The 23,282-nt window shown below is 43.1% G+C and overlaps 1 protein-coding gene across 4 annotated transcripts in view; it reads left to right on the top strand.

The window, feature by feature from the left end:
• The window catches only part of KIF26A (kinesin family member 26A), a 150,419-nt gene that overhangs the window by 105,812 nt on the left and 21,325 nt on the right, over positions 1-23,282 (top strand). For all 4 annotated transcript variants that reach the window (XM_075926463.1, XM_075926464.1, XM_075926465.1 and 1 more), the window contains one exon: positions 406-589. In XM_075926463.1, coding sequence (XP_075782578.1) covers positions 406-589 — 184 coding nt within the window. The remainder of the gene's footprint in view (positions 1-405; positions 590-23,282) is intronic.

The raw sequence follows: 23,282 nt of genomic DNA, 5'->3' as shown, positions 1-23,282 counted from the left end.
CTGCCTGTACTGAGTAACTTGTTAGAGCACAAAACATCACTTTCATTAATGTTATCACCAGCAAAGCCCATCTGGTCCTGCTAGTGACAAGGGGATGATTTCAGCTATTTATGATATCAGTGCGATTTCAGCAGTCTTGGACTCATCTGCCAAGCTGTTGGAAAAAAGTTAAGATTATAATTGGAACTCTGTTGGGGGAGAAATTAAATGAATATCTTGCCAACCATATTTCTGCCCATATTTCCTCCGATTAGTCTCCTGATGGTGTGCCCTTATGAAATCTGATTAGAGTGAAATGACTTGATTTGTTAAACAGGCAGTGATGACAACGAACATCTGTTTTATTGGTCTAAATTGCATTGAGCTCATAGTAATATTGTCCTTTCTTGATATTCCCTTATACAGAGCAGCACAGAAGCTTAACCTGTCCTCGAAGAGAAAGAAGTGCCATCCTCCCCTGCCACGCTCTCATGACTTCTCTGTCTATGCCACCAACTTCAGCGGCATACTGCAGTTATGCTCTCCCCCAGCACCGCCATGCCTTTTGAGAGCGGTATCAAAAATCAAGGACAACCCTGGCATTGGAAAGGTAATTCAAGATCCCAGTCTTTTTACAGTTTCCTAACTAACTTTCTGAAGAGCCACACATTTTAAAGCATCAAGATGAGGATTGGGTGGTACTGAGGGAGTTGGAAAATCTCATTGAGGAGCCTTTGTCCATTATCTTTGAAAAATCGCGGAGCTCGGGAGAGATCCCGGATGATTGGAAAAAGGCAAATGTAGCGCCCATCTTCAAAAAAGGGAAGAAGGATGATCCAGGGAACTATAGGCTGGTCAGTCTTACCTTGGTTCCTGGAAAAATCATGGAGGGGGTCCTTAAAGAATCTATTTTGCGGCACTTGGAAGAAAGGAAAGTGCTTAGGAATAGTCAGCATGGATTCACAAAGGGCAAGTTGTGCCTGACCAATTTGATTAGCTTCTATGATGAGGTAACTGGCTCTGTGGACGTGGGAAAGTCAGTGTATGTGATATACCTTGACTTTAGCAAGGCTTTTGATACAGTCTCCCACAATATTCTTGTCAGCACAGTAAGGGAATGTGGATTGGATAAATGGATGGTAAGATGGATAGAAAGCTGGCTAGAAGGTCAGGCCCAACGGGTAGTGATCAACAGCTTGATGTCAGAATGGCGGTCGGTTTTTAGCGGAGTGCCCCAAAGCTCGGTTCTAGGACCAGTTTTGTTCAATATCTTTATTAATGACCTGGCTGAGGGGATGGATTACACCCTCAACAAGTTTTCAGATGACACTAAGCTAGGGGCAGAGGTAGATACGCTTGAGGGCAGAGATAGGGTCCAGAGTGACTTAGACAAATTGGAGGATTGGGCCAAAAGAAATCTGAGGAGGTTCAACAAGGACAAGTGCAGAGTCCTGCACTTGGGACGGAAGAATCCCAAGCATTGTTACAGGATGGGGACCAACCAGCTAAGTAGTAGCTCTGCAGAAAAGGACCTGGGGATTACAGTGGATGAGAAGCTGGATATGAGTCAACAGTGTGCCCTTGTAGCCAAGAAGGCTAATGGCATATTAGGTTGCATTAAGAGGAGCACTGCCAGCAGATCCAGAGATGTCATTATTCCCCTTTATTTGGCTCTGGTGAGGCCACATCTGGAATATTGTGTCCAGTTCTGGGCCCCCCCACTATAGAAAGGATGTGGACGCATTGGAGAAGGTCCAGCAGTGGGCAACGAAAATGATTAGGGGGCTGGAGCATATGACTTATGAGGAGAGGCTGAGGGAGTTGGGTCTGTTTAGTCTGCAGAAGCGAAGAGTGAGGGAGGATTTGATAGCAGCCTTCAACTTCCTGAAGGGAGGTTCCAGAGAGGATGGAGAAAGGCTGTTCTCAGTAGTGACTGATGGCAGAACAAGGAGCAATGGTCTCAAGTTGTGGTTGGAGAGGTCCAGGTTGGATATTAGGAAAAGCTGACTGATGGCAGAACAAGGAGCAATGGTCTCAAGTTGTGGTGGGAGAGGTCCAGGTTGGATATTAGGAAAAACTATTTCACTAGGAGAGTGGTGAAGCACTGGAAAGGGTTACCTAGAGAAGTAGTGGAGTCTCCATCCGTAGAGATTTTTAAGTCTCAGCTTGACAAAGCCCTGGCCGGGTTGATTTAGTTGGGATTGGTCCTGCCTAAAGCAGAGCTGGACTTGGTGATCTTCTGAGGTCTTTTCCAGCTCTATGGTTCTATGATTATGATTGGGTGGCCCAGGGAAGTAGTGCCTGGATACAGAGTCTTGCACATCTGTTTAGATGTAACTGTGAGTTGACTCCTAGGTGGACTATATACATAAGTAGGTGGTCTCGGTCCAGGATTCCAGTGGACAAGTATCCGCTTCATCAGTCTTTTAGCACATTTGGCAACTTTAATTCGAGCAGGATTGTGCATTCAGTTCCTAAGTCAATAGCAATATTTCCATTAATTTCAGCAGTGCAAAATCAGGTCCTGAATGCCTGTGGCTCTCACCTCTGAGCCATAGAGATGGTCCCAGTAGATGGAATTGGTGCGATTTGGTGGGATAGTGCAGGGACTCTTGCTTATACTGTACTACTTTTGTGGATAAAAGGATTGTTTCCAAGGGCATGTCTACACTAGGAAATTATTTTGAAATAACTCCCAAAATAATAATTTTAAAATAGCGTGCCCACACTATGGGGAAGTCTCTAAATTAGTGTCTGGCAGGCTTTGTTAATATAGATGCGCTACCTTAACTTAGAGCCCTAGGAAATACTGAGGAGTAATTAGTCTGAATTACTCTGGGGAGTAGTTATTTCAAAATGGCGGCACTGGAGCATCCACACTAAGGCTATTTTGAAATCATTATTTCTAAATTAGTGTTGTTCCTCATGGAAAGCAGGAATTACTGTTCAAAATAACCAGCCTGTTTACTTAACCAGGTATTGGTGGTGTGGACGCTCCGTTTGTTAGCTCGAAATAAGGGGAGTTATTTTGAAATAATGTCCTAGTGTAGACCAGAGCTAAAAGAGGACCTACTTCACCACTCACCTAAGTGTTAATCATGAGTAATTCCGCTGAATCGAAGAAAAGGAGAGAAATAAGTGAGAGGAGAAACAGGACTTCTGCCTTTAGCCATAGAAATCTGGCATCTTTTACAAGCTCTAAATAGTAAAATTGGCAATAATTTTAAATAAAATAAAATATAAGGCAATTCTTTATGGTTTTATGTATATTTCTTACACTTTAAAAGCACAAGCTATGGTATATGAATTCTTATTTACATAAGTTACAAGATATTAATGTTTTAAGATGGACCTAAAGTACCTAACATGCAGATGAAAGTTTAAAAATGCATCACAAGTAACCATACAGATTAACATTAACATAAATAAATTGTCTGCCGAAATACTTTTAAATGATACTATATTGTATTTTGTTACATCAGTGAGTTGAAGGAGATAAAGGTTCTTGCCAGTGTATTTTTGCTAAATGGAAGGGAAATTATTGCAGCTTTGACCTTCTGTGGGACAGGTTTTCAAGAGGCTGGAAATTTACAAATGAAAATATGATTTCTGCCCATTTTTTTCATATATTTTATAGGAAGCTGGCAGATTTTTAAATGCAATAAATTAGCAATTAGTTTAGTCGCTCTTAGGTGGGAGTAGGTGCCAAGGGGATGAAGAATTTGGTAAGAGTCTGTTTCTACATATGCCATTTGCCCTGTCTGCCTTTTCTCCTGTAGGCTTACAGTGTGTCTACACAGAAGCGTTATTTTGTTATTTCAGAATAGCTCGCGTTATTGCGAGCGTCCACATGGCAATTCCGTTATTGCAAAATAACGGACAGCTTATTCCGACTTCTGCAAACCACATTCCACGAGGAATTAATGCCTATTCTGAAATTACTATTTCGGAATAGCAGTAGTGTGGGTGCGCCACTGCTGCTATTTTGAAATCGCTCCTCCCCAGGGCCGTTCAAACTAATTACTCCCCGGTACCTCTTGGGACTCTAAATCGAGATAGGCTTCCCTAATGTGGATGTGCTATCTTGGACTAATTTTGAGGCTTTTCTGTAGTGTACACGTGCTATTTCGAAATAAGTTATTTTGGAGTATGTCTTCCAGAATCTTATTTCAAAATAAGCATGCAGTGTAGACATACCCTCAGTTGTAGCATTAAGCTACATCCTTTTGTTAGGGATAGCACAGTTGTGTTGCTTTGTGGGAGTTCTGCAAGACGTGCTGTATAAAAATACAGTGTCTATGGAGCTCACAGCTGCATGTCAAAGCCATTAGTGTACACCTTAAAGGGATTCAGACTGGGCACCTTTCCGTAGCTAGCTTACTCTGACAATGTTTTGTCCAGTATCCTCAAATAGATAATTGAAATATAATTTATAATCCTGTTCAGGATTTTAGATCAGTAAAATGTCAGGGGAATTCTGTATCTAAGATAATCTTGCATAGATCACTTTTCTGTTGGTTAGCAGAATGGAGTAGAGCAGGAATACAGCTAATCAAAGAGAAAAACCCTGATAGAAAACAGCAGACCCTGCTAGAAAGCTGGACTGTTCTGCGTAGAACTAGACTAAGTTCTAATATTTAAGATCTTGGTCCTCTTCTAACAAGAGAAGTATGCACACTGACAGCATATCATGTTCCTATACTAACTGATACTATAGATTCTAAAAAATAATATTCCATTACAGCCACCTATTCATGGAGTTACACATTTAGGGGTCTGTGGTATGGCATTGAAGGTCCTGGGTTTAGAAACCCTGTTCATGCAGGAGGCAATACCAATCTCTCTGGCCCATGATTTTTAAACTGGCAGCATCCTTTTAAGCTTTGCAATAAAGCAATCTTTCCACTGTGAAAACTACTTTAAAAAAAATCTTTCTTTACACACATTACCTGCTTGTAAAAATCATGATTCTGCATAAAGGATGCCTCATTTAACTTAATGATAATACTCATTGGTCAGAGGAAAAGAATCAGCACATGAATGTGCTTTAAGACTTGACGTTTATATCTCTACCCTTCCATAGCAAAATGATAAGGAGCAAGTAGTCTTTGGTGGCATTTATCCCTTTGTGCTGTACTACTTTTCCTTTATATTTTTCCCTTTCACCTGCAGGCTCTTTGTGGGTGGCTGATAGTTTTATGGTGATGGTGACAGCAGTGAGAATAAATAATCATTTCTTTCTCCCTCACTACTTTAAATATCAATGCAGTTCACAAACAACAAAAGTTGGCAGATGCCTTTAACTTCACCTTAACTGAAGAATCCTCTTTTTCCACTATTGTATTTAACATTCTTCCTGCTCATCACTGACTTCTGCTTTTTCTTGTGGTCTAGAGAGTAATACCAGGTGGCTCTCACAGAGGATATGCTTTGCAGAAGCTAGACTTTGGCATAGATGTTGCAGTAAGAAAAATACAACGTCTGTGTGACTAGCTCTCTTGGTTTTGTTTGGTTTGGTTTGGTTTTTTTTTATTGGGTTTCAGAGTGAATAGTATGCCTAGCCTCATTGCTGGCTGTGGTTCTGTGTTTGTGGCTACCTTGAGTTAAGCAGTTGCTGGATGAGCCCTTTTCTTCCTCACCCCCAATTTGGTGCTATTTTGTTTCATACTGTCTCTTTTTTTTTTTTTTTTTTTTTAAATAACCTGGAGCAGCACCTTTAATAAAGTAATGAGAATCACAGACATCACTGAAAGGAGGAGTAAGTGGAGTTGACTGATACGTTGCTTATCTTATGTACACATTCTGAACAGCTAAAATCGTGGTCTCCAATTTTTACACCCAATATCACTTTTTCATGTCAGGACAAGCCAAGATCTATCCCGTCCCATCCCATCCCCAAGACCTTGCCCCTTCTTTGAGGCTCCGCCCTCTCCATTCTCCTGTTCTCCATCACTTGCTATCACCAGCTGACACTCTGAGAGTACAGCTACACTGCCGCTTTTTTTTCAATCCTGCTGTTGGAAGAGGTTTTTCTGACATTTGGCCTGTCTAGACTGGGCCAAATGTCAGAAAAATCCCTTCTTTCGGAAGCCCCCTTATTCATCATGGAACAAGGAAAACAGGTGCTGCCAAAAGAGCATGTTTGCTCTTCCACTAAAAAAAATGGAAGAACTCTTGTACTCTAGCCGTACCTTCATTGGGTTGAGACTGGGGGGGGGGGGGTGCGGGCTCTGGGGTGGGAATGAAGGATTTGGGTGTGGGAAGGGGTGAGAGGTGCAAGCTCTGGGAGGGAATTTGGATGCAGGAGGATGTGGAGAAGGGGATCCTAGCTCAGGGAGGAGGCTCCAGGCAGGGGAGTGTTGGGGTCAGGTGGAAGGTTGGGGTGCTGAGCAAGCCACAGGCTTGTGGATGTGAGGGTGCAGGAGTTTGGGTTGAGTGTGTGAAGGGCTCAGGGCAGGGAGGTTGGCAGTATGATGGGCTCAGGACACCGATTTGCCATGTATGGATAGTGCAGGAGTGTTGTGGCAGAAGACTGAGGATGTGGGGGTGCAGAAGTTTAGGGATATGAGCTCAGGACAGGGGGTTCCAGTGTATGATAGGCTCAGATTTGGATCTGGGGGTATAGGAGTGTTATGATGCTGCGGCCAGATGGGGGCTTGGCCCTACTTGGGGGCTTTTTGGCCAGGCTTCATTTCTAAATAAAAGATCGTCAAACACATAAAGTTTCAGCATTGTCTTTATTTATGAGATGGGCGAGGAACCTGTTTTCAGTCTGGGGTCTCTGACCCACAGAAAAATCAGTTGGGGCCACAGAAGGGAGATGCGAAAAAACCCCCAAAAAACCCAAGTCTCACTAATGTGGCCCCAACTGTGCTTGTGGGGGCAGAGGACTGAGTGCTGGGGCAGGTGGCAGGGTGCTGGTGGGAGTAGGGGGACAGGGTGCTAGGGCAGGGGACAGGGTGCTGGGGTGGGTGGCAGGGTACTGGGCAGGGACCAAGTTGCGGGTAGGTGCTTGGAAAGGGTGCTGGGGGGTGCCACTGGGGCCAGGGTACTGGGCCACTGTTCTAGGGTAGTGGCAGATTGCTGGTGGGTGCTGGGGCAGGGACAGGGAGTCTTCCCCTCCATCCCCGGTGTGCTTCCTCCTGGGACTCCTACATTTCTCCTCCCCCCCCCCACACACACAGGAAGGCAGCATGGGGAAAGGAAGTCCCCAGAGCACACCTTCTCCCAGGATTCCAACCCTCCCTCACCCCTGTGCAGAAAGGCAGGAGGGGGAAGGAAGTTCCTAGCTTGCCACAGACCTTGCCTTTTAGGTACCACACCGGGTGTTTGGGGGAGGAGGAGCAGCCTGTGCACTTTCTGAAGCCCGGGAAGTGGCGCACAGCTGTGGGACTCTTCTCCCTCCCCTCCCCCCGCCCTCGCCCCCGTCCCCGCCCCTGCAAGAAGCCGGCACTACTCTGTTGTTGCTGGAGGTAGAGTTGGGGTGCTTTTTCTTGGGGGTGGAGGGGATGGGGTCGCTCTGCTGAACACCTCCCTATGGACTGGTTGAGTCCTCCCAATCGACAGATAGGTGACCACGGAGCTAAAATTATGGTCTAGTCCATAATCGTAATTCACGTAATGTCAAAATTCATTGGCTAAGGTTCGAATATGCTTTAGAATAAATTGCTTTTTAATGCCTTTTAACGTCAGTGGTGGTTGAGGGTACTGAGTCTTTCAGGAGGTACTCCCTACTTTGCAAGATTCAGCTTTAAGTGGCTAAGACACATCTGTAAGTTGGAAAACAAATGTTTTCATTTCAGGCTTGATATGTTACACACAAACCAGACTTGTACAGAATAGGCCAACTCTTTGCATGGAGCAGAGCAATGTGAATTTTCACTGGGGAGAGTAATGGGGAACATGTTGCTCCCACATCCTGTACCACTACACCCACCCACACCATACCACTACACAAACTCTAGAAGCCCTGTAATACTGTGATCAGAATGTTAGCGATGTAATATTGAATTGCAGTATTTGTACTGTGGTGTTTGATGGAAATCTAGTACAAGTTCCATAGGGGAGAGTTTTCAAGACTGGACCCTCTATTTACATCATTCAATGAAAATCGTGTGGCTACAACTTTTGGTTTTAGATAGATTCACAGACGTTAAAAATGAAAAATAGAGCTCATCTAGTCTACATCCCTTGACTTTCTCCAGGCTCCAGTGCAATATTCTGCCACACAGTGCATTTTTCAGTGATTTGATGCAAAGTGGTATAATAGTATAGACAAATCCTATTCAACACTGGCGTCCGAGGGAGTTCTGGACACAGAATGTGTGGTAGGAACCTGCATGTGCAAGTCAGAGGAGAGGCAAATGTAGCTGTGAATATAGAATGCGAATTCAATTAGCATAAAACTAACAGCTACTTGTAGGGCACCAGACGGCTGCCATTTGGCACTTCGGATATCACTCAGTGATTTTTTTTTTTTTTTTTAGGAGGCAAAGTGATTTTTAGCTTCTCCAGCTGAAAGCACAGGAGGACAGTTCAAGGTAGGGAACATAGGGGGAGAGTCATCTGTGATGAAGCCACTGTGGCTAAACCAGGGATCAGTTTGATCTATTATAATTACCTGATTTATCCAGGTCAAATCAGAGAATACTAGAACTGGAAGGGACCTAAAGAGATCATCAAGTCCAGTCCCCTGCCCTCATGGCAGGACCAAGCACAGTCTATATCATCCCTGATAGATGTCTGTCTAACCTGCTCTTTAGTGACCTCAAGTAGCCAAGGCTCTGGTTTTATGTCTTACCCAAAACACATAAACCTAGGATCTTCTAGCACCATTCTTAAGTATTTTTTATTCTGAATTGCTGACATCACTTGTGCAGCACCCGTGTTTTTCTTTGTGGGCATGTTATCCCTCTGCGTAAACAATTCAGTCATCACCACAGTTCAAGGTGTTGTTACTGCGAAGCTGGCTCAGCAGTCACCCTGAGAGCGGCAGTGTACAAAATGTTGACAATTTATGAAGAAACACTTTATTAATTACATAGCATATATGCTTCTTTGCTGCAGACAATAAGACTAAATCATCTGTTTTTGGCCTCATGAAGACTTTAACAGCAGGGAAGCTAAACGTGTTCTTCAATTAATCAAGTCCATAATAATTGACAGTTATTCATTCTATTTTTTGCTTAATATTCTTTTCCTTGTGAGATACTTCTGATAAAGGACAGATTGAACTAAAGAAACAAATTTAAGTTTCAAGATTTCTTCTTTCCCCAGTAGATGGATTTCTAAATTTTCTTGTGAGATGAAATTTAGCTCTGTGATTGAACTAGGAGAAAGGTGTAACTTTTAAAATTTCAATACTTTAGGAAGTCCTGGAAAGGTAGTAATGATGCATGTTGGCATATTTACTTTGGGTTCAGCAAAGTGTACTGTCCCCCAATATGGATACATATTTTTAAATATCAACATCTGAATTTTAGAATCCTTGTGTGATAGTGATAGAGATGTAGCCGTGTTAGTCTGGGGTAGCTGAAGCAAAATGCAGGACAATGTAGCACTTTAAAGACTAACAAGATGGTTTATTAGATGATGAGCTTTCGTGGGCCAGACCCAGTGTATTTCTAAAACTGACCCATATATTTTGTCATGCCTAGTAAGGAAAACCCTTGTGGCAGAGGTTTTGGTTCAGCCAGAGTTATTAAGCATGTACTTATCTTTAAGTAGGTGCTTTAAGTCCCATTCATTGGCTTCAAAGTTAAGCTTGTGTTTATGTGTATTCCTGAATAGGGATAATCCCTGAATTTGGGGCTTCAGTCAGATAGATTTAAGCAGCAACTTAAATTAAGCACATTCTCAAGTGCTTTGCTTAATAAAAGCTTGTATATGTCTTAGGTTTTTCTATATTGACTGCCATTGTAAATCTAACTGCTTGGTCCCCTCATTCGTAGCTGAGCAGCGGGGTCTTTTTGCTGGATGGCCTGATGGAGTTTCAGGAGAGGGGGAGAGGTTCCCTAAAGCCAGGGAGTTCAGCAAAACCACTGATCTTATGTGAGCATGTGTGTTTGTGGAGAACTGGGAGAGAAGCCCAGAGTGTGGAGTAAGCTGTGTTAGCTCAGTTTAGGTGCAGAATGAGAGGCTGCTTTTGAGAATTTGGCTTAAAGGGTGAAATTTGCTATCAACTGTGCTGCTTCTGTTCACGTGAGTGGGGGTTCTGCAATGGGGCTGATGGCAACCTGGGGTCTGTATGTGGATTGAATATTGTACTACAGGCAGTCCCCGGGTTACGTACAAGATAGGGACTGTAGGTTTGTTCTTAAGTTGAATTTGTATGCAAGTCGGAACTGGTACATATTGTAGGGGAAACTCTAGCCAAACATTTCTCCAGAGCTCAGTTTTATTCTCCCACACCTCACTTTCCTCAGTCCTTTATTCTCAAGCTGAGATGTCTGCTGAGAAAAGCTGCTCCGTGTCTCCCTGGTATGCTGGGGGGGGGGCGCTAGCTTCGTGTCTCCCTGGTCTGCTGGGGGGAAGCAGCTAGTGCGGGGTTGCCTCACCCCATTTGTAAGTAGGGATCCGATGTAAGTCGGATCCATGTAACCCGGGGACTGCCTGTACTTGTAAATATACTAAAGCAAATTTCAAATACTTTAAACAGCATTTTTTAAAGGTCTCTTTCACTCTTTCCAGTGTTCTCTAAGGGGACCCAGTCTATAGTGCTATGTCCAAGCAGAGAGATATGTCTACCCAGTCCAGGAGGCATGCCCCCAGATGCAGCGTAGACATCCCTTTAGGAGTGTCTTTTGTTCCTAATAACTCCTTTTCCATTCCAAAACCATCTAGGGTACTTCTACACTGTTGTGCGTAGGTTGAAATAAGCTATGCAAATTGAGTAGCTTATTTTTAGAGAGCCTATTTCAAAATTTGGCGCTGTCTACACAGTGCCAAATTTCAAAATAGAGCACTGTTCAGGTGTCTTCTTTATTCCTTATGCAATGAGGCTTACAGGAAGCAGGAATAAGACACCCATTATTTTTAATCTATTTCAAAATAATGGGGGTGCTGCTAAGACACAGAGAATGCTATTTTGGGATAACGGATGTACCCTTATTCTCCCTGTTCCTTGGAGTTTCAGCTGGAGCATATGAATGTGTCCAATAATGCAAATCCCAGATGTTACACTGAAGCCTTTTGTTTAGTGATAGATGGCCCAATATATTTCTGTACCTACAGGCTGAGTCTACACTGGCAAGTTATTCCAGAAAATCAGCCGCTTTTCCGGAAAAACGTGCCAGCTGTCTACACTGTCCGCTTGAATTTCCGGAAAAGCACTGACGATCTAATGTAAAATCATCAGTGCTTTTCCGGAAAAACTATGCTGCTCCTGTTTGGACAAAAGTCTTTTTCCAGAAAACTGTTCCGGAAAAGGGCCAGTGTAGACAGCACAGTTTTCCGCAAAAAAGCAGAAAGTGTTTTCCGCAAAAAACCCCTGATCGCGAAAATGACGATTGGGGCTTTTTTGCGGAAAAGCGCATCTAGATTGGCCACAGACGCTTTTCCGGAAAAAATGCTTTTCCGGAAAAGCGTCCTGCCAATCTAGCCGCGCTTTTCCGGAAATACTTTTAACGGAAAACCTTTTCCGTTAAAAGCATTTCCGGAAAATCATACCAGTCTAGACGTAGCCACAGTGTAAAATTGTATACTTTGCTGTAGTTGTTAACAAGTGGCATGAATGTTCAGTGATGTCAGGTGGAGGAAAAGTTTAAACTTTGTTAAGTTTATAACAAAAGGGTTTCCTTGGGACCTGTGTTTAGTATAATAACCCTCAGGCATAAAAACCCCATTGCAAATGACATATTGTATTCCGAACAGAACTTCACTCGCTACTGAAAAATATTATGTAGCAAATTATATATCTTACCCATGAATCTGCCAAAAACACTAGAATCCAAATCATTTAGTTGAATCCTGCTTAAAAGGCAATGATCCTATGCAGCATGATTCTTTTAACTGAATCATTTTTGTGGTCTCACTGGGTGTTATTAAATTTAATGTCAGAATAGTGGAAAAGATGTCTGAAAGCCATTTAATATTGTCACTGGAAAGAAGTTAGATTATGCTCAATTTCTGACATTAATGTGCTACTTAAGATAATTTATCATATTGTGGTATTAAAAAGACATCCTTTTTACAGTGGCTGCTGCATAGCATTCTAATTTGCTATTTTTCTTTAGTGTAGTAGGAAGCTTCTTTCGTGTAAAATGTTTTTTCCGGGGTTCTATTCAACACACTCTTTATAATACTGCATCGCTTACAAGAGCAACTTTAAGTGCTTGTCTCTTCCAAAGATCTTGTCAATTTTTTTATGCTAGAATGACAGACACCTTCTATACAAGACAATTGATGTGGAGCATTAAAAGGGAGATCTTGAATTCCCAAACTGGTGTCTGGAAAAGGCATATTCATATTTTCCTTCATTTTTATTTGCTTTATACATTTACTTTCATTTATATTTTCCCCCAAGCTATAGTCAAGGTACCTCTAAGATGATTTACTGATGATGTACACTTTCCTTAAGTGTACTGTATACAGAACTCACTTGTTCTTACCATAGTTTGATGGTGAATAACGAATAGGTACTTAATTTTGCCATTTTTATTGCTGCTCATGACTAAAGTGTTATTTCCAATATATATACATCATATATCTTACTAAGAAGTCTTCAGTCCACGTATGCAGTTTTGTAGAATCCATACACAACCTGCTGAAATAACATATTAAACAAAATGCAGAAATTATATAAAATACATCCTTTTTTCCCCATCTTTAAAAATGGAATAGTTTTGTTACTATCATCTGGGAACATAGAATCAATTCTTGCTTAATAGAGGCTATTTTCTAAAGAGTACAATATAGAAGTGCTTTTTTAGGTTCTCCCAAGAGAGCTAAATAGTTTATGCTAGCATAGCAGTTTTGCATATAAATTTGCTATATAATGGTAGTGGCAGTATATGAAAAGCTTGTAAGAACTACCCACAGTAAAGCAATTTTGTAAGGGTTATTTATCTGTCAGTTACAATTAAATCCATGAAAAATATTGGCTCTGAACTAAGACTTTTGTAATTTGATTTACACAGTAGTTGAGAAATAAGTGTTTTCATTGGAAAATGGCCAGTAATGAAAATGAATTCTGTGTAATTTCTTGGTGAGAAATCTTAATTCAGAGTGGTGTATACATAAATAATGTTATTCTATTAATTTGCTATAACCCACCAATCTGAACAAAATTAAGTACCCTGTCTGGGCAGTTCCTATTATAAACATAAGTTTCTAAGGGATATTTATTGGCTGTTCAAATATGGTATAATGATGTTTATTGCTAGAGACCAAATTGCTCATTCATTTTAAGAATTATAGTACTGTGATCATGCAACACACCACCAAAATTTCCAGAATAGATTCCAGTATACTGCTAATATAGTTTTTAAAATATAGACTAATAAAATGTTCAAAGCTTTTTTTAATAGTAAGGGCTGGTACTTCAAACTCATATACTAAAATGTTGTTGTTTTTTAGCATTTACTTTCTTGTTTTTCCTTGTTGTTTTTGTTTAATTTTAAACTCAATATCCCGGTTTAACAAAGCACTGAAGCACATGCATCATTTTAAACATGTGACTATGGTAGACTTGACATCAGAGGTAGACATGCACATGTTTAAAGTTATGTATACGCTTCAATATCTTGCTGAATCAGTCTTAATCCCCTGAGTATTCACTTTACCAATGAGCCACTTGCTTATTCAGAAAATTAACTTTGTCTGTCTTGTATATCTTCCTAAGGTTAAACAAGTAAAATATTAGGTACCTCTTACTGGTCACCATTCTTCCCTGACTTACATATTTTGTAATTGTAGCCTAAAGATGCACTTGAAGTCTGTAGCAGATCTGGAAATGGAGTCCAGCTTTCCTACTTCTGTGTCAAAGCCTCAAGGCCATCTTTCCTCCCTCTTTGATGTCAGTACTTGTCATCTTGCTTGATCAGGTTTCACAATTCAGTGGGGTCATGGATATCTTCCTCTTCAGCTTTATCTTATCTGTCCAATAGACCCCTTTTCATGTCATGCAGTGAGAAATTCTCTTCTGTTAGAGCTATCTGTTATGTTTCTGTGATGAACAGGGTAGTATCCCTCCCATTCTGGACATTCAAGCCATTCAGTTAACTAAATTGCATGTAGAGTTAAACCCACAGACAATAGGGTCCTAGAGTGTCTCCAAGAATGCTAGGGAAGCAAGAAGTATTGGCAGGAAGCCAGGAGAGCCAATGAAAACAGTGCAGGCTTCTAATGGGAAGTAGTGATTTTCCTGCTGCAGCCTTCATGTGACCAGAGTAGGGCTGGAAGACATGGATTGAGCCAGGAACAAGGCTGGGACTATCTAGCAATATCCATGCCTAGGGAAGGATACCTTGTAACAACAGATATGTGAGTAGAACAGGGGATGTTTAGTCAGATGCAATCTTTATTTTTGGGTTGGCTGGACTTCTTCATGCTGAGCCCATGAACTTATCCCCTCTCCCCACCTCTCCCCACCTCCGTACACTGTAACTTTTAAACAGAATTCCAGGAAAGCAATTCTCTGTGGTTTTTAATCTTTTTTTTTCTTTTTTCAGTTTCTCTGTAACACCTAGCAACCGAGTATGTTTTACCAAGTATGTTTTCTTTGCTTTGCTAATAAAAATCACCTTTTTAAGACCATGATTTGATTTGTGTCCTAGAAGAGAGGCGGTTCTAAAATTGCAAGGTCAACTGATAAGAAATTACAGGTTGTTTTTTTAGCTCTCTTCAGAGGGCAAATTAAAGAGTTTGAGGATACCCCCCAGGAAGAAATTTCCAATGCATGTTCCTGGTTTCTCAAATGGGTTTTTGCATTTGGGTGATGGCAGCCAGCCATTCAAGGTCAGGGAATCTGGGACAATTGGGGCGTTTTTAAACAGAAGCTTTTAGTGGCAGGGTATTTTAAAGTCTTTTGTGGGTCCCCACTTTCTGCACTCAAAGTGCCAGAGTGAGGAATAGTCTTGATAGTTCCTTAGGATTGTGTTGTTGGTTCTGTTATCTTTTCCATTCCAGTTGGCACCTTGCTTTCTGAATTCATCTTTGGACATCACGTCTGTTGGGATGACAAGAGCCTTCACTGATGCATCCTCATCCTAGATTTCTACAAACTTCATATCTTAACTTGTGGCTTTTGATCTATCTTCCTTCAACTTAGCCATCAGCAGACTAAATATGTTTTGGATATTCTAAGAGGAGCAGCCGCAAACAAAAATCCATCTCCATGTTGACGTAGGGCACCAATCTCATATTCATACCTACTTTCATAAACCTTTGAGCTTTGGCTTGACTTTTCCTTTCTTCTACGCTTGTTCATCTGCTACTGCCACTTAGTGTTGAACGTGGCAAATATTTCTTGAACGTGGCAAATATTTCTATCTCGACCTCTCCTATTCACCATTCCTTTGTCTTGGTTGCTATAATTCCTTCCTTTGTGTTCTGCCTAACTTCCAACTCCAGTCTGTTTCAAACACAAAGGAAAGCCTAGAAGTCAGGATACTGCCTTAGAGTTCTTTCTTGGGTACCTGTGCATTCTGGAATCAGGTACAGACTCCTTCCTGATAGGCTTCTGGACACTTCATTACATTGTCCCATTGTATGTGACCAGCCTCATGGCTTGAATTTTCCAGCCGACTCTTTGGATTTCTTGAAGTCAGGGATTCTTTCTGCTCCTCTACCCTATCTGTCCTTAAGCAGGTGGTAGATTATTTTCCTGCTACACTTGAAACAGTCAACCTGGCTTGTTGAAAACTGCCTCAAAACTCCATTTTGCACTCTGAGCTAAGTCCTGGTCTATACTAGGGAGTTATTTCAAAATCACCCTCCCCCGTTAAGCTGAATTTATAAGGGGAATGGCCACACTACCAAGCCCTTTATTTCAAAATAACAGGTGGGTTATTTCAAAATCTGTACTCCTGTTTTCCTCTGGCAATAATGCTAATTTTGAAATGTTTATTTCAAAATAGTGCTAGTGTGGATGCTCTGGTGCTGCTTTTCAGAAATAACCACCTCCTAGAGTAATTTGAACTAATTACTTCCCAGTGCTTCCCGGGGCTCTAAGTTGAGGGAGTGTATCCATGTTAACGGAGCCTGCCTCAGACTAATTTCGAGGCTTCCCTGAACTGGAGACCCGCTATTTTGATTTTGTTGTTTTGGGAGTTAAGTCAAATTGAGTTATTTTGAAATAGTTTCCTAGTGTAGACATGCCCTTAGACTCAAATTTTCTGCTGGCAATAAAACACACAAATCTCACTCTGAGCCTCCCTAATTCCCCATGTGTGTCTCTTCTTTATCTAATGTAACCTGGTATCTTATTTCACACTGAAGGCTCAGTCACGCCATTGAGGCCCAGAGCTGTATTGAGAGCTATATGAAGCTATACAGAGTTCCCTCAGGCATTCCTCAGCACCAGGCGAGGACAGAGGAATAGGTGGGCCCTGCCTGGCCCTGGATCTTTGGATCTAATCAGCATGTGGAGCTGATCTGTTGAATTGGCCCATAATGCACAACTCAGATCCAGTTCTAGGCTTCCCCAAAATTCGGATGTTTTGTAAAACATTTGCATTGTTCTGATCCACCCAAAGTTCAGATGTAGAGTTTTGATTCAGGCCTCTCTTCCAAAAGCATTAGCAACATTTGAGCATACTATGTGTAACCATTGACATGTTCTGTAATATACAGCACATTTCATACAATTTGAAAGCATATCAGGCTATATGTGAGCTAGCATTGCTGTCTTCATGGGTTTCGCGCTTTTTTTTTTTTAAGCTTGAATTTTGAACAGCCAACATCCTTTTTCTGCTTACAAGTCTCCCTTAAATTTGTTGCTGCACATGCATAAAATAGCCTTTTTAACATTTTTTTTGCACACTTCAGCATCCTTCCATGACCTTACATGGTAGAAAGTGAGTGAATTTCAGCTTGCAGATGTTTGCTTTGATAACCTTTCTTTTCCCTGACTCCGACTGTTGGCTGACAAATAGATAGATGTTAAAGGAAAAACACAAATTCCTGACGACTGTGAATCTTTCTCCCACCCTAGCCACTGACATTTAAGTCCTGTCCAATGCTGTACAGTGTGCAGGAACGCCCTGACCTCATGCCACCTATTTCCAGGGCTTTACTATTTATTTATTTGTTAAATTCTTCATCTCTTGTGGCATATTCCGGGTATGTTTATCATCTTCTGTTCCCAAACACTTTTGATTTTAATAGGATTTCCTTCACCGATTCTGCTGACCTCCTGATTCCTGCAGAAACATGAATTTGGAAAGTTCAGCTATTTTAATATTAACCCATAATATAAACAACTTAGAAGACCACAGAGTCAGTTAATAAGATACCTGAGTGATTTGCAAGATACAGAAGGCTTCGTACTAAAAGAAAAAATGAGTTCTGTTGATGCACAGTGGTGTTTCTTTATTTTATTTTAGGATTGTTTGTATAAATCAAATGGAGATACAAACCTTCTCCCCGCCCCTTTCTTATTTTTCCTCCACGCATTGCAACTGGTCATATAGCCAGTACAGACACCATCACACACTAGATATATATGTATGACCAACCTATAACTTTTTTCCTACTTAATCACTTATAGTGACACTGAAGAGAACAGTTAAATGTGATATGCCATAATTTTTATAAAGAGAAATAAAAGAAAGAAGAAAGAAAGGAAGCCACTAGAAATGTTAAAACCTCAGCAGCATTACTTCATATGTCAACATATGCTTCATTTAAAGGCTTATAAAGTTGGCAGAAGTGCAGGTTGTACTGTGTGTTCCTAGAGGGTAGGCTCTAAAACTCTGGTGCAACCTTTCTCTGCTGTTTGTGTGGTCATTGTGAGTACGCTAGGGGGGTCAGGTGTAAAAGGCTGTGGGTTTTTTTTTTTAATGGGAATAAATTAGCATCTCCCAGGGGGATGCTAAAATGCATTTAAGGTAAACATGTAACTGCTGAAATTTTCAGTGGTTACACATTTACATGGGGGAGAGGGGCGGGCAGACAGGTTCCCGTGTGTACTTGTTCCCGGAGAATCACCTTTTAAGTCTGTTTCCTGTGCGCACTGGTTCCTGGGGAGCTGTCTGCACCCATGCACTGCTGCTTCTGATACACTCACCCCGGTGCTACTGCTTCTGTATCTATGGGGCCCTGGGTGTAACCATGAAGGGTAACTGACGAGTCCAGGCTCATTGATTAACTGTGTACATTTTTACATCCCTAATCTCCCATTATTTTTATTGTCCTGATCTTTGCTCGGGGGCTTGGCTCTTTTCTCTTGTTTGATCCACTTTGAGGCCTAAAACAGGTGTTTTAGGACCAGTTTCTCTCCCTCCCCCCCCCCCCCCCCCCGCGTCTGCTGTTGTCTCCTTTTGTCTTCTCCTTTCTTTTTCTGGACAGCTTTCATCCCTTTACACTTCTAGACTCACTGATTCTTATATTTTAACTATACCACCCAGTATGTTACTGGTGGTCAGTATATTTATAGCTAAAACAGAACTCAATTGCAGCCTCTAGAGCGTACATCTAGGGCAGAATTCCAGAGCCTGACACGAATGCAGGTGCACTTGACGCTAGTTGTTTGTACACAAGTGACTGCTGCACCAAGGTGGTGGTATTAAATCCCTGCTCTTTTGAAAATACTTAATTTTTGTAAGTGAATAAATGCATTTGACTGTATTGTGGGTGTGATTGCTCCATTTCTAGATTTGTTCAGCCATCAGTGTGCATGATTTCTCATTTATGGGCTAAGGAACTAATGGTTACCAAAATATACATCTTTTGCAGAAAGATGGTACATCACAAAAATTGCTGCTTTTGCATAGCTGCTTTAAAAATCTGGGGTTTTTTTATGCATTTGTCTTACTTTTCTGGGTGGCAATGGCCATAGGTATTGAATTATTTCTCCTTCACTCCAAGTGATTGGGCAGGCTATGAAATCATGTTTAGCTTTGAAGCAACGAACTTGGATTGTGAGTTTATCATCCACTCTTAAAGTTATGGGTCAATGTTTTTTGTGACCTCCAAACTCCTCCTTCCTGTGTTATTTTCTTTAATCCTCCCCGTCTCATGCCATCACCTCTAGATGACTCTCCCCTGTGAGTGGCTCTCTCCAGAAAAAGCCTTTTGTTCCCAGGAGTGAGAGGGGTTCATACAAGAGACTTAATCCTTACTGCAAGGGGTATGCTGCCTTTCTCAAGCTCCTAGATCTTGCCTGTCAAACCTCATATTCCTACCCAGTAAAGAATTCTACTTTTGGTAGATCAATGTTGCAATATGACTATGAATGACCACACAGCTCTCTCCGTGGATTGTCTGTTCCTCTCCTTCAACTATGCATCGTTGTGATCATTCTCAGTGTGTATCTGGTTATGCTACATGGCCCTTATGAAGGCAATATCGGAACTCCAGAGAAAGTGGCCCAAAGAATATCGGAGTGGCACCTCAGGACCAGTCTGTGAGAAGTTGCATGTGGGGTTGCTGGAGGACTGCTATGCTAGGCCATCAGGATAGCATTATTTTCCTTTTGTTTTTAATACCCTGTTTGTTCTTAAGCTGCATCTGTATCCTAGCACAAACCTTGCAGAGAATATGGACTTTGTCACACAAAGCGGGTTCTGAACAAGTGGACCTGGAGAAAGATATATGTAGCAATAAAGCATTTTGTAGTGCTCTCAAACTGCATCCAAGATTGGCCATGAACCTGTCTCTCCCGTGTTGCAGGTCCATTACTATTGCAGTCCTTCCTAAAGCTGATGAACGTTTATGTAACACTGACAGGTGGAACTGAACCCGGGACCTCTGAAGCTTAGTGCATGAGCCTCTACACTACAGCTTGAGCTGGAAAGCAGCTGGCTCTTAGCTACAGCTGTAGAGCAGATGCTCTCTCTTTATAAGTGGTTTAAGTGACACTACATCAGGCCTAGGTAAAATACGGCCCAGATCTGGCCCAGGGACATGGCAGGGATCTCCAGACAGGCTCCCCTGTTTGTCCCGCACACCACTCAGAAAAGCGGCTGCTGGGCCATTTCTCTTTCAAAACAGTGATCCCAGAGGCAGGATGGGGGAAGGCTTCAGGCATGCTGCTTCCACCCCCAGCACAATTCCATTGGCTGGTTTCTGGCCACAAACTGGCCAATGGGAACTACCTGTTTTGAATAAGAAGCAGCACATGAAGGCATCAAGACCCCTCTCCTCCAGCTCAGTTATTCACACAAGCAATAGGCCTGCAGCCTGTGCAGGTAAGCTGTCTGCCTGGCTGAGAAACTTTTTTAAGCTCTACAGGCAGGCTGGTTGGGCTGCTGGCTGCTAAGTCTCCTGGCCAGAGCCTGTCTCTGGCACCCCAGCCCCTCTCTTCCCCATCTGCCCCCTTCCTGCAACCATACCCCCTCCCAGACCTGGCACCCCAATCCCTTGCCCCAGATCACAATCCCATCCTACCCTAGGTCACAACCCAAACTCTTGCACCCCAGGCTCCAGCCCTTGGTCACATTCCACTCCTGCCCTAGGTCACATTCCAAAATCCTGTACTCCAGCCCCCTGCTCTAGGTCACAACTGACTCCTTCACCCAAACTCCCTCCCAGACCCCACTCTTTCTCCTCCACCCAGTCCCTTACCCCAAGCTTCCTTCTGCACCAGACCCTGCACTTCCTCTATTAATACCATGGAAGCTTGCGGCCCTTGACCACTTTCCAAAATCTTGGAGTGTCCCCCCTTTCCCCTGGCAAATTATTGTGCACCCCTGCACTACATGGAACAGCACACCATACTCAGTAGGCATGGGCATTACATTTACAAGAGCAGTTCTCTTCTACTTCCTGGTGACATTAATGAGCCCATGTCAGGAGGGCGGCCCCTCCTACTTTTACTCTAGCCCTGGGGAAGGGCTGCACCTGAGAGACAGGAACCAATGTCCCCTCAGGTAGCCACATTTCCTGGGGTGCTTCAGTATAGGCTTTAGGACTTGAGTTCTTGCTCGCCCCTTTTTTGCCCCCCAAGGGAGGGTTCAGGGCCTGCTTTTTAGGGTCCACATCACTCGGCCCTTCAATACCCCCTGGGCTAATTCTCCCCTGAGGAGTTCACCAAAGTACCACTTCTCTGCAGGTTCTTGGGGTCGTTGCCTCTTGCCCACCGGGAGGTAGGGGGACCTGGGCCCAAGGCCGCAAGGGTAGGAACAACAGCCACTACCCAGTTGGTGGGGGGAAAACATTGAAACCCACCAACTGCTCAGGCTAACCCCACCCTGGGCCACTCCCTACCGACACCCTGCCTACCACTCGCCATCCAGCAGGGTGCAGTCTTCTTGCCCACGCCGGCGTCCTCTGCTCTGTTCCCGTTGCGGTCTGGGTGCGTTGGGCATCTCTCCAATCCCTGCTGGGATGTCTCAAGGTTCCCATGTCCAGGAGCCTGCTCGGTCCAGCCCAGTCACCGGCTCTCCCTCCGTGACAGTGTCCACCTCTCCCCATGGGGGGAGGGAGTGTCTCGGGGCTTCATCCCCTGTCCTGAGCCCCTCCCGGCGGCATGGGTGGTCTCACACCCTCTAGCCGCAAGGTCGCTGGGGAGCTGGTCTGGCCCACTCCTGGGGCCAGAATCCAGGAGCCGAAGTCAGCTCCGGAGTCTGAGGTCGCAGGGCCAGCTGGGACCTTCCCGCTCTCCCTGCTGGCGGCTGCATTTCCCCCGTCAGCACTGACGCCTCCTCACACCCCCTGCACAGCACTGCTGGGGTTTAAATCACCCAGCACGCAGGGGGAACATGCGCAGCAACACTGGAGGCACGGCGCTTGTTCGGGCTGCGGGGTGAGCTCCTCCCCAGTCTGAGTGCAGGGCTGGAGCGCCCCGTCACAGCCCACCAACGTGAGTAAGAGTTACACAGTCTAGTCCTTCTTTTTCATTTGTATGGCCTTTCAACAGTGATGGCTAGGACGTAACTGGAGTAAAGCGTAGCTGAAGTAGGCAACCCACATTAGCTGTCATTTGAATTCAGATGCACCTGGAGATGGGAAAACTGGTTTATCTGAAGTCAATATTTTTCTGCACACGCAAAGCAGTTGTTATGGACAAATCAATAAAAAAGAGGCCCCCTTCCCCCTCCATTTCCCTTGAGAGCTTACTTTCGTTTAAAAGTGAACGTGACCCTGGAGACCAGATAGACTTAGAGTCTGATCCATTATGGTGAGAGATTTCCATATCCTATGGCTCCAGAGAGATGGTCTTGAAAGGCTGACTTGTGACTTTTTCTAAGGATGAAACCCTGTTTGTTTGTTTAGGGACTAGCATGCGGCTACTGGAGGTAACTTGCTGCTGAGGTCATAAGCAAACCAATTTTTCTTTTATACCAATGCCTCCTGTAACAATCTAATAATAGGTCCAAGAGAGAGAGGAAACTACAGTTTATAGATGCATTTTTGAAAACAGCATATATGTTAAAATTCACTTTAATTAGGTGATTTTGAAGTGTGGTGGATTTTTGTTTTTTCATCGAGAAGGTTATTTACTGAGTATCTTGGTGGTATGTCAAGGTTGAGGGAAGCACTCTAGCACACAAAGCTAGCTTCATGCAGCTTTTATGGGGAATCAGCCTTGAAGCTGTCACCTGTAATGCACTTTCTCTTTTGAAGCAGCTGCTTCATTTATTTTAAGGTTCGCTTATTTTCTAGGACTGTCTTTTCATATTCAGATCAGTACCAGAGAGAGAAGAAAGCAAAGCGTTGAGACCACTTACCAGGGCTAACGTGTTCAGAGGATGCAATATTACCCTCCCTGAAGCCTCCTGTAATGTTTACCTGAAGGGCCTAAAATAGGGTCTTGGGGTTTTTTTGGTTGGTTGGTGTGTACGTGTGTTTCTTAATCTCTTCATTCCTTTGGAGAAAGAAATAGCTCTGAAAATTCTCCCCTAATTTAGGAAATATTTTTCCAGTGATGTCAGAAATGGATATTAACACCCGTGGTTCAGTATACAGGATGCCTCATGCAATTTAGCATTCTGAATTGATTGTGCTGTACAAAATAAAACTGGGGGAGCAGCTAAATGCAATCTCCAATATACCCCCGCCTCAACAGTTTATAAGGTCACAGGCCCCAATTCAGCAGGATACTTAAGGATGTGCCTAGCTAAGTCTGTCATTAATCCCATGGTTTTAGGCTACATGTCCACACCTCACAAGGGGCAGGGCTATATCCCTCTTCCCTCCTGTCC

Source organism: Pelodiscus sinensis, chromosome 4 (genome assembly GCF_049634645.1).
Source record: "Pelodiscus sinensis isolate JC-2024 chromosome 4, ASM4963464v1, whole genome shotgun sequence".
Taxonomy (NCBI): domain Eukaryota; kingdom Metazoa; phylum Chordata; order Testudines; family Trionychidae; genus Pelodiscus; species Pelodiscus sinensis.
This window is presented reverse-complemented; position numbering and strand designations above follow the sequence as displayed.